The 12009-nt window shown below is 47.9% G+C and overlaps 1 protein-coding gene across 3 annotated transcripts in view; it reads left to right on the forward strand.

Moving 5' to 3' along the window:
* The first annotated feature begins 302 nt into the window (after window positions 1–302).
* Window positions 303–12009, forward strand: part of PRRX1 (paired related homeobox 1) — a 76233-nt gene continuing 64526 nt past the window's right edge. The window contains exon 1 of one of the 3 annotated variants that reach the window (XM_064370447.1): window positions 303–2286. In XM_064370447.1, the coding sequence (XP_064226517.1) occupies window positions 2046–2286 (241 nt within the window). In that variant the 5' untranslated portion in view covers window positions 303–2045. The remainder of the gene's footprint in view (window positions 2287–12009) is intronic. The other 2 variants (XM_012444593.3, XM_012444592.3) reach the window with 2 other exon arrangements.

Here is a 12009-nt window from a genome sequence, read left to right on the forward strand (position 1 = left end):
TCTCTGTCTTCTGTCAAGTTAGGGCTCCGCAGACGGACGACAGAGCATTATCCTTAGACTTAGATGGGGGTTCCTCCGCCCCTCTCTGTCCTCCCGCCACCACAGCCAGGCTGGACGCTGAACCGCACGGAAGCCTCCCCGACCCCTGCCTCTGGGAGTGCTCCAGCCAGCTCCAAGGAATCCTCGCAGCGGGACCCTCTGGGTTTAGCGTCCTCGCCTGGGGAAGCAACCTTGGCGGTACCACAGAGGTTACAAAATTGGCGGGGGTAGGGAGAAAGATTATAATATATTTCTGGAGTCCTTTCCTCCAGCTTAATAAACAAGTACATTTCTCATTGCCCTAGCTCTGGTATTCCTAACGGCGGGGAAAGCCTCAAATAAATTCGGTGCCCTCTAGATCTCCCCAACCTGCCTGTAGTCTTTGCGAGAGGAGTGAGAGAGCCTCCCATTACTATCCCTCTTGTTATTTTATTACATTATTTAATAGGCTGCCTCTACAGAACCAAAAATAGCCTTAATTTCTCCCTGTACTCACCCCAAAACTGTTAAAACAGCAGAAAATCTTTTGTTTAAAGGTCGTGGGGGAAGGCAGAAGAAAATTTGATTGTGATAGCGGTGGATTTGTTCCAGTTTCCCCACAGCTGTTATCAAAACATGCAAATGAGATTTTCCAGCAGGATCTTAAACAAATCTGGAGGAGTTAATGCCGAAGCAAAATAATCAGCACGTTTGAAGTGACTGACTTTCAGTTTGTCTTTTCTCCCCGATATTATTAGGAGAATGATAATTAGACCTTTAGAAATCCAAAGGGGCTCTCTTGCTCTCTTCCCTCTCTCATTTCTTCCTCTCTCTCTCTCCTCTTTCTCCCTCCCTTTCTCTCTCCCTCCCTCTCTCTTGCTCCCTCCCTCTCCCTTTCTCTCCGGCTCTGAGGTTGGCAAAGGGGGTTTTCTTAATCAGACTGTTTTTGGTCCCAGGGAAAGGAGGAAGAAGGAGATTGTGATGGAGAAAGGGGGTCTGTGAAACGTCAGGCACGGCACAAAGGCTTTGCCACGTAATTACAGGCTCCTATTAAGTCGAGATCTGCCCTCCCAGGGGTCTCCAATTTTCTTGTATTCCCTACAAAGCCTCCTCTGCATGCCAGTTTGTGCCTTTTGATGTGCCAGAGAGCTTCTTGATCCAACTGAGAAGGAAAAAGGAACCCAGCAAGAAGAGGGGGAGAGAGAGAAGGGAAAGGGGGGAACCCACCAGCACCCTCCGTGGGACTCTTGAAGCCCAATTTTTTTTTAATTCTTAATTTTTTTTTTTTTTTTTTTTTTTTACTCCTTACAAAAAGTAAAGTGAGAATCCTGCTCTCTAATACATCTGCAAGACATCACCCTCTCCTCCTGAAACTTTAGTCACTCCTGAGAATCCACAGGAGTGCAGAGAGGGGGGAACACGTTTTCTTGAAGATGTTTTAAAGCTGGAACAAGCCTTCTTCTGTTGGTGCTTGAACTCTTGCCTGGGAATAACTTTTTTAACCTTTAAAAAAACCCTCCACTTTGATTCTTCTCTCCCACCCCTTCTTCTCTCTTCTTCTGTTTGCCTAACTCCCCCGCCCTGCTGGCCTCCGCTTTCCTCTCTCCCCCTTATTATTATTTTTAGTCTGTGCGTGTGGACGCTTTTGGAGAGTTGGAAGGGATTTTTTTCTCCTGACTTGAACACAGGGTGACTTTTAAATATTGTATTTTGGTGTGGATTATCTCTTTGGACCGCGCCGGACTTGGCCTCAGGAAAGCAACCAAGGCTGCGGAAGGCGGCTGGTGCAGAACGCTCTGCTCTACAGAAGGGGGTCCCCCGCCCTCTTTTCCACTTTTTTTTTTTTTTTTTTTTGGCCTTCCTCTCTTTCCCTCCCTCTTCCTCTCTCTCTCTCTCTCTTTCTCTCTCTCTCTCTCTACTGCCCCCCTCTTTCTTCCCCACTCGGCTCCTCTCCCCCCTCGCGCCCACAGCGTTTGGTGTTGATTCGAGCGGGAAGAGGGGGGTGGGTGGGATCGGTGGGGGAGACCATGACCTCCAGCTACGGGCACGTTCTGGAGCGGCAACCGGCGCTGGGTGGCCGCTTGGACAGCCCGGGCAACCTCGACACCCTGCAGGCGAAAAAGAACTTCTCCGTCAGTCACCTGCTAGACCTGGAGGAAGCCGGGGACATGGTGGCGGCACAGGCGGACGAGAACGTGGGCGAGGCTGGCCGGAGCCTGCTGGAGTCGCCAGGACTCACCAGCGGCAGCGACACCCCGCAGCAGGACAGTGAGTGAGGGGCGCATGCCCACGGGGGTATGTGCCCGGGACAGAGGGCGGGGACCGGGGTAGGGCAGCGAGGACCCGTCCGGGGCCAGAAAGAGAAGGTTCTGGGACTAGGAGAGGTGGTGGGAGACTTCAAAGGAAGGGCCAGTCACAGGGGAAACCAGATGCGAAAAGCGGGTCTCGGCCGAAGGCATAACCAAGGAGGACGCTAGGGAGAGGCTCCCAGGCCCGGGGACACTCGGAGGCCCTGAGGTTGGAGGCAGCGACTCTGTCCGCCGCGAACTCCCTTTACTTCAGCCAGGCTCGGGTTCGGTTCATCCCGCAGGCGGAGCGGCGGGGCAGGGCTGGGAAAAGGTCTCAGCGGGGCGCAAACTCAGAGAGCCGGCGCTGTTTGGGAAAGCAGCGGGTTAAGGATGCTGAGTCGGGTTGGAAGGACTTCTGCCAGGCAGCGTATGACGGCTTGAGGGAGGGCACCAGGCACAGGCAGCAGGACTGGCGCTGCTCAGGCTGCACGCTCCACGCGGGCACAGAAGGCCGCGAGAGAACGCCCTGCCCGAGACGCTGGAGCTGCTCTCTGCCCCCTGCTGTCGCCTCCACCGCAAATGGGTTTGAGACTGGCAGAGTCAAAAGCCCGGCTGATTCGGGCAAACTCAGGCCAAGCAAAGGGAATGTCCTTTACGGGTGAAACCTGAGATCCAGCCCCGCGTGATCCCACACAGGCGAGCTGCATCCCGGAGGCGCGGGCTTCTGTGCTCAGGCCAGTGTCACCTTCGAGGAGCAATCCCTATTGCTTCTTAAACGTCCGGAAAAGTAGTTTCCCTTCCCCATCCTCACCGACCAGCTCGCGCCCCTGAAAATCTCGCTTCGCTTTAGTAATGGTGCCTTAAAAAGAGACGGGAATTGTATCCCCAAGTCCCCGAGTCTGTAACAGACAGGTCACCCAGTTCATCCCAGGTGACATGTGCCAGACACGCATAGATACTCCCTCTTCTTGAGGTTGCAAGAGTCTGAACTTAGCTGTAAGTTCTCAAATGAGGTTGATCGCTTTCGATGTCAATAGTTGCTAGTTACCATTTTGTCTTAAAATTTGGAAACCGTGGAACCAGGGGGCTCGCCAGTATTCTGTGATTTTCACAAAACATTGCCTATTTCAGACCTTCGAAAAATAGACATACAAATCAAACTGAACAAGAAACAACTGGAAACAGGGCCTAGGCACAGTGGCGGCCCCAAGGGCCATGCTAAAGCAAGCCGCAGAGAGGGCCTATGGCGTGCTCAGGGTGCCCGGTCTTCACCCTCCTTCCTTACTGGCCTGGGCGCCCCTCGGTGTTTTTAGCCAAAAGAGGCCAATGCACTATCAGAGGGCTGCAGAAGCTGGATGAGGAAGTCTGGCCTGGACACCAGAGAAAAGTGGCCCACTCCGAGGAATGAACTGGGTGTCCCCAGCTTCCACATAAAGGGCTAGGTGCAGAGGCAGAGACGTTCTGTTTAGCGTTTTGGTGCTAGAGGGGCTGCTTCTGCTGCCCACACCGCAGCGTGAGTTGAGTGTTTGCATGAGCACTCTTAGCTCTAACAAAATGCACTAAGAAATACTATGGTTGTTTTTAAAGGTTTTACTAGGGAAAATGAAAAACTAAAAGAGTAAGGAGAATAGCATTCCATGTAGACCCCAGCTTCGTCAATTCTACACGTCAGGTCGTTTCTGTTTTGCCAGGACTACTTATTACTCGGGACATTTACCACTGTTCGAACACTAGAGGTTGGACTCACAACAGAAAACAGGGCCACGAAGAAACTTCTGCTTAGAAGACCAGAGTGGGGCAGGAGAGACTAGATGTTGCTTTGCCCTATGAGGAGGCAGGAGGATGAGAAAAGCAAGGCCAAGGCCAGCCGCCGCAGCCAGCCTGGGGACCGGCCCAGCCCTGGTGGCCCTCGGATACTGCAGGGGAAGAGGGATGCAGATTGTACCGGTTGTTTGGCTCTGAGTGGACACCACGAGAAGGGAGCTCGGGATTCGGGGATTTGTCGTGGCCTTAGAGTGGGTATGGAGCGGGATTGGCCGGAGGAAGCCAGCTGTGGAGCGCCCCAGAGCAGATTTGGAGGCGCCGCGGAGGCCCAGAGGAGCATGTGGCCTCCACAGGGGCGTCCCGAGGACAAGCTCAGGATTGCGGGCGGAGTTGGGGACTGTGTGTCCCGGGAAAAGGGGAGACTCTAAAACTCGCCCACGTGATACTCCTGATACTCGGGCCCATCTCAGATTTACAATGACTAGAGAAGCCTTGTGGGGAGAGGACCCTGAAAGGAAACTGAGGCTCAAAAAGGGGATGCTCATCAGAAGCATGACCAAGAGACAGTTTTGGGAAGAGGCTGCAGAAGGCAGAGTGAGGTGATGGGGATGATGTGACAGGCACCTGGAGCTAGGAAAGTAGCCAACACACACACACACACACACACACACACACGCACACGCACACCAAGCCTTGCTTCCCAGAGAGATGAGGGTAGTGTTCTAACGAATAGTTCCTTGCTTTTATAAGCACTTTCCTCTATCTTTTTTTTCTCCACTGGGATGAGAATGGGAGAGTCTGAGTCTTTTGGAAGCAAGTGTCCAGGGGAACCCTAATCCCTAGTTCTTGGGCTCCCAAAAAGAGTCACCAAGAAAGCTGTTGTGAGCCACCTGGAAGCCAGGACGCCTTGGCCTCCAGCCTGCAATGACAATGAAGCTCAGACTGTGAATCAGGGAAGAGGGGACTGTCGTGGTAAAGGATGGCCAGAGGAGACTCTCCCCCATCCCCAAAGAAACTCAGAGATGGAACCAGGAGTCTAGCGCTCTTTGCACCCCGCTGGAAATCTAGTCTAGTGGGAAATGATTGTCTTCTTCGGAGAGACAGAGAACATTAAAAAGAAGCGTTTGATTCCTTTAGCTATATAGAAACAGTCCTTGACCTTTCTAAATTTTCTCTTCAGTTGAAATTAGCAAAACAAACTCCACTTACACCTTCAATATTCGATTTTTAATATTGCAAACTTTCTAATTACAACCTGGGCCGAATAGAGCTAGAAGGAACTAGGTATTGTCTAAAGTGAGGGCTTCTCCCTGACCCTCCCCACCCCACTCACCGTCAGCAATTCTGTCCCCACCCTTACCTTGGTTGATACTCACTACACTGTCCTCTCTGAGGAATGCTTTCTTTCCCTTTTTACTGAGTCTCCCAGACTAGTAAATTCTCCAGCTTCTGGGCTCAAATACATTAAGTGTTCAAAGAAATAGTTTTCTAACACCGTTTGGAATCCAGTGGCTAATGGGATAGTGTGGAGTGTGAATGGAGGTGGTGGCAGAACGTGGGTAATCAGGGAGAGGAAAGAGGAACGGGTCATAAAAATAGGCAGACCTACTCCAATGAGGACAGTGCATCCCGCTGTCATTTCTTAATCTGAACTTCTGCAAACTCTTAAAATAAAAGCGCCTGCCTTCCACGTTCCCAACCTCTAAATTAGTGAAACCAGATTGTCCTAATAAGACCTTTTGTTGGAAACACATGTAGTCATAAAAAGGTAGACGGAAAGTCAATTAGACACGCGCGCGCACACGCACACATTCACAAGCCGGTGCTAAGTGTATACCGGGCGCAGCTGGCTGCCGGGCCGGCCGCGGCGGGATGCAAATGCAGAACAGCAGCGCGGGAAATCGATTTGTCACAAAGGGAGAGGTGTAAACGCAGCGCGAAGGAATTGCCTACCCAATCCACCAGTCACACTCTCCGGGGACCTTGCCCGGCCAACTTCTCTTCGCCAGAGAAACGCCCAGGAGAGCGGGAACATTTTCTAGGGCGCTCCCAAGTTGGAATTCACATCACAGTAACATCAACCCCTAGAGTCTCAGCGTTTGCAACAACCTTTGCGCCAGAAATTTTCTTATGCAGCACCACCCTGGGACTCTGGAGCCTGTGTTGGCAGTCTAAATTTGGGCTTCAGTTATCTCGTTGAAGAGAGGAGGCAATGAAATATATCGTTTTAAGGTGAGCCTGGAAACATTTCTCTTTAGAGGAGGAGGTGAAATACAGGATCAAGGTGCATCAGTGAATCCCCAAAGCCAAATGTCAAGGCCAGCCAAGAGGTGGTGATTTCGGTTTATTTTACATGCAGAGGTAGGGGCCCGGGTGATCTCCTTCTCTTGGAATTTTGGAGAAATTGATAGTCCAGTGACTCCTACCCGCTTTCGGGTGAAGGACGACTTGGGAATTTGAAGCGTAGGGTGATAGGCCAGTGAAGTCCGAAGCCCTAGGCTGCCAGTACTCACTGGGGCTCCAGATCCCCCAACTCTGGAATGCAGTGAATTTCCACCTCCTCCATGCTTCGGAGCGCCTCTCCCGAGTGTTAGACGTCGCGCAGTCCCGCATTTTGTCTGAAAGACCTAACCCCGGTGCGCTCAGGTCAGAGCGCCAGGGCTTCAGTCAGACAGCAATGGGTCACACGGGTCCTTAGAGTTCTTTCCTCTTCCCAGGACTGTCATTTTAGATTTTACAACACGAGGGAATAAATCATTTCCAAATCAACAAGACGTCACCTTAACCCCCCCACCCCCCGCAAAAAAAAAAAAAAAAAGTCAGTTCAGCAGCACCTATTCCACCGACCCAGCTTTGAATGCCTCTCGCAGCCTTTTCCACGAAATAACAACCTGTAGATTTTCAACTATGACAATCTCTAAACCAATTTGATGACAATCTCTAAACCAGTTTGATTGTTTATCTTAAAAGGCATGTTTCTTTTACAATCCCTCTCCTACACAGTTTCCCTCTCCATCCATCAGCCTACCACACCACCAGCGCAGACCCCTAACTCCTGGAAAACCTTCCTCCTTGGCGGAAGCTCGAGGACAGCAGGTACCGGGTCGTTGCGAAGGTCTGTGCCTGCCTGTGCCTGCATTGCGACCTCCAGCGCGCCTCCAGTTCCAGGGCCGGGCCCACTTTCAACCGCTCTGGGAATATGCATATATTTATTTCCTCTTTAGAAGAAGCAATATGAGGAACAACTTTTTAAGATCAAGAGTGGTGTTTGTAGAGGAGATAAGGATTGCATTTCGCTTATTTTTCTACAGGTGGTGGAAGTGTTTTAGGGGTCAGAATATCCTCTCAAAGAAAAAGTAAAACGTGGGGGCTTGGCATTCTCTACCCAAGCCTTTGTAAGTTTAATTAACAGGATCCTTAAAGTATTCCTTAGAACTACAGATAAAACTTTACAGGCAATATTTGGATAAGGGGCCAACTCTTCGTGTGCAAACATTTAGAGAGCTGCCTGTGAGTGCACACCGTTGTCATTTGATTGGGCGCCCTGTGTCGAACTTTGTGTTTTACTTTGATGCCTTCTGAGTACCAATCCCATGGTTTGGGTGCCCTTTTACTCCCTTTACAACAATATATTAATAAAGAGGATGCATTTGTCAACAGTGTTATGTATCCATTTAAAAGAATTTGGATTCCTTTAAAATCAAATGGCTTGGTGAGCAGGCTAAGACTCAAAACCCAATAGTCTCAAACACTAATAATAATATCAACAAATGGCTGCAATGTCCCCCTTTTCTCCAAATGCTGTTTATTTTTAAATCAATAAATTAGGAGCTACATTGTAGAGAGACAGTTGTCAGTGGTTCAGCATCGGCAGGTTCGTTTTTCAGGTGTAGGAGTTCTTGAGTAATACCTGTCCACTGTGGACTGAATATTAGTAGATTGTGTTGTGATTTTTCTAATTTACTGTGGCAGCTTCAAGGAAGTACTCATCCAGACAATTATGGGGTATCGATTTTAAGTTTAAGACTTAAAAAAATACCATATTTCACTTGCTCTGGGACTACTTTTCTTGATGAAAAAAATATCTGGGAAGACGATTTCAGGGCCACATTAGCAAAGGGGAGGAGAATAAAGGCACAAATGGTGGTTGGTTAAGGAAATGTTATGAAAGAAAATAAAGAAAACATGTCAGAATAAATCAATCAGATGCACAAGTGAGTTAGAGGAATCTGAGGACAACCAGAATCTTGGGGATTCTTCTGTTCCTGTGGTTCTCAACTATAGGAATAAGGGTCTGAGTTATGCCCAGATTACATTCGTTGGATACTGGATGTCCCAGTCCCTTAGCTGTGCCACATAATGAAGACGCTCTAATTCCTGAGAATTTTGGGACTATTTTTACCATTATCGATCCTCCCAGGCTCAGCTCTCTTAAAAAGGGATAAATCTGAAATTCGTGTATTAATTTGAATTCCCAAGATCCGAGTTATGAGAAAGGGCAAGGGCATGTTCTATTCCCATTTTGTTTACTTTCACGGAGTTACTGTGAAGTAATTGGAAACTTTCTTAACGGACGGGAGAGAATATACCGAAACTCAGTTGCAGTAATAAGGTCGACATGGGGTCGGAACAGGAGGCTCTTTCTGGATCTCATCTTTGCTAGGGATTGAGGGTGTGGAATGGGTGGAAGAGTGATTAATTCAATGAAGAATTTTAACGTTGAAAACAGAACCCACGGTATCTTTGGTTATAATGGTGTGGTCTCTGTCTTGGCAGAGAAACAAACACTCCCTCCCCGTCGCCGCTGTTCTCCCTGCTGCACCGAGCTGGGCGCCGCTTTACGCGTAGGGAATGAGCGGCGAGCCTCGCCGGACGCGTTCCTCCTTGCCTTCTTTCCCCGAAAGGGGGCGCGCTCCTCCCAGGCGGCGCGGGGACCTATTCTGCCTTCAACAATCTTTGGGCTTCTGCAGGAGAGAGAGTCTCTTGAACACAAGTAACAAGACGTGGGAAATAATAGCTTGAAGACACTTCAGGGACTATATGAATGTAAGCTGCGCACACACTTGCATCTTAATGGAAACATGTAGATAGCTGGCAGGCGCGCTGGCTGCCTGCCTCTCTTCCTTTGAAATGAGGGTAGTCTAGGTTTCAAGGTGAGCAGGAGGGGAGTGGGGCCAGATGACCGTTGATGGAATTGGTGGGTGCTAGGACTGGTGCCTGGGTTCCATGGAGGAGGAGAGGGTTTGTCCCCATGGAGCTGGGCGGACTTTTCTGCATACACACTTGAGGTATTTAAAGAAAGGGGCTGATCTGAGCAATGGAGACCTGGCTGGTATTAGTGAGATGTTGAGAAAACTGCCACAGAAGCCCTCACGGCGCCCGGAGTGTTAAGACACAGAGAAAACCTGGCGCTATAGAGTTTTAGGCCCTGGGATCAGGGTAACCTTTCCTCCTCACAAAAGAACAATAACTGCCCTGAGTCTTGTGTGAGCCTGCAGCTTGGGTACCTAAAGCCATTTCCATTCTGCAGATGTGACTCCTGGCTGCCACTGATCCTCCCTTTTCAAACAAGAGTTTCAAGAGACCCACAGGGCAGATGAGGATCAATTCTTAACCCCTTCTGTAAATTTAGGGGTTTTTGACTTCTTACCACACCCTGGCATTGGGGGGTCAACAAATCTAGGCAACGGTGGGAGTAACAAACTGGCAGAATGAATATTTTGTCTTCATAGCATAGAAGATGGTTAATATGTACCTTCCAAGATCATCTGAGCTGAGGTATTCACTAGAAACAGAAGCACATGGTCAGAACTGTAAGGGAAATTGCTTTCCCACAAACGTTTGTCTGAGAATGGGAACATTCACCCCATTCACTTAATTTCTCATCATCAGTCATGTCATTGTATTTTCAAGGACCTAAGAGCACTGGAAAGTGGTGTGGTTATACATAAACATAAAAACAGATGGGTGCTCCCAGTACTCTAAATATATACAGGGAGGCCAAATCTTTTCAAAGAGAATTCAGATATAAAATTTAAAGGCCAAGGAGCCCAACTCAATCAAAATTTGAGTCAGGATGTGCTAAGTTCAATCAGCTTGACTACAGGCAAAGTGATAGATGTAGCCAACACATTGGATATCTACAGAGAACCACATTTTCTCAACTTTCTATTGTTATTATCCACGCAAATTTAGTGTTAGTCTGCAAAGGGATTGATAGATTTGGGTTGGACCCGGAGGGTGGTGAGAGTCCGCACCCCAGCCTCCTGTCCTTGTCTACTCCCCCTTTTTGGGTACTCTCTCTGCTTCAACAGTTTGCCAGAAATCTGTGTTGCAGAGAAAACTGACATCTAGAGGCCACAGAGGTCTCCTAAATGCTGTTTTCTAGGATCCTTAGAAAACAAGAAGGCTGTTGAGCTCAATTATATGTAATATACCAGGTATCTTTCTTCTCTGCTAATTCATTTTATAGTAGCCAAGTTAGAGACTTCTTAGGGATTGAGGTTTAGGGGACTGGATATCTTTCTGTTTTATTTTCAGGTAACTCATAAATATATGAAGTTGAAAATTCCCATGGAAGTCGGTATTGAATGTAAACCTTTATACCTGGGCATTTTCACATATCACCATTAATTCAGACTGGGAAGTAACATTAAATAATTATTTACATTGTGACTTTCCATTTTCTACCAGTGCTGCTTCCCTAAATACTGGTCTGGATTCCAACAGTCATACACTACTGGGACAGTTGCTAAACCATGTTCAGGTGATGCTTACCAAGTGAGAGAATGAGCCCTCCATTCCTGGTGGAACACCTTTCTAATCTAGCCTAAGGACTAGCCACTGTGCCCTCCCCTTCCCATTTTATACCTTTTGCCTAGGAGGTATCTTTTAGGCTCACCATTTTAATAGCCATCTATATGCTAATCACTTCCAGTTGAGAGCTTCAAGACCCTCCATTGGAGCTGCAATCCATATCTGCAGCCACTTTTTTGACATTTCCATTTGAACTTCATCGCAAATGTGCTTCGACCTCAAAATCAACAAAACATGGAACTAATGAGCTCTCTTTCTCCAATCTGGTCCACCTACAGCTTCTCTGTTTTCCTACATGGTAACATGTGGGTGCGAGACTCAGGCACTTCAGTCTCATCCTTGACTCTTTTTCCTTTATAATTCTGTTCCATCCATTCCCAAATCCTAGCAAGGTTACCTTCTAAAATCACTTGAATTCATCTACTATTTAAATCTCTATCCTGGCTCACCTGCCCTGCTGAACCGCCCTCCTAGCCTGTGGAAACTCTTGTCCTTGCTGTATTGGTGACAAAGACTGGATATAATAGATCCCTAAAGAATATTTGTTGAATTTCCAAATGACAAATGCTAGTGTATTTTTCTACAAATACATTACAAAAATCATGTAATGTTCTTTCTTTACAACTCACAATCACTTTTCATTCTTTACATCAAAACTGAATTGTTTATCTTGTTTTTTAAAAATGACATTTGATATTCTACCGTCCCATCCCCGCTCTAGCAGCCTGCCTGATACTTCTCTCTCTTTCTCTCTCTCTCTCTTTCTTTTCCTGTTGTTCCCTAGTATGCTGGCTAGGCTAGTATACTAAATCTCTGTGCTCTATTATCCTTTCATGTGCTCTGGTCTCATTTCTGCTTCTCTGACTTCTGATGCAAAGTGTTCTCGCTCTGTGCCTCGTTTTTGCAAAGCTTTCCATGCTGTCTTCCAAGGTTTTGCTCCCATCACACCTCCTTGGGAATCCTTCGCTGACTACTTTATTCCAGACCACACGAATCTCTTTTCTGAAGACTTACTATGGAAATATCAATCAGTGGCTCCAGAGCAGTGCTCAGTTATTTTCTAAATATATTATGATTATCTAGTTTTCTTTAAGATTTAGAGACTTTTGGGGAAAAGGCATAT

Source organism: Aotus nancymaae, unplaced genomic scaffold, assembly GCF_030222135.1.
Source record: "Aotus nancymaae isolate 86718 unplaced genomic scaffold, 86718_ANA_hifiasm-v0.15.2.pri h1tg000108l, whole genome shotgun sequence".
NCBI lineage: Eukaryota > Metazoa > Chordata > Mammalia > Primates > Aotidae > Aotus > Aotus nancymaae.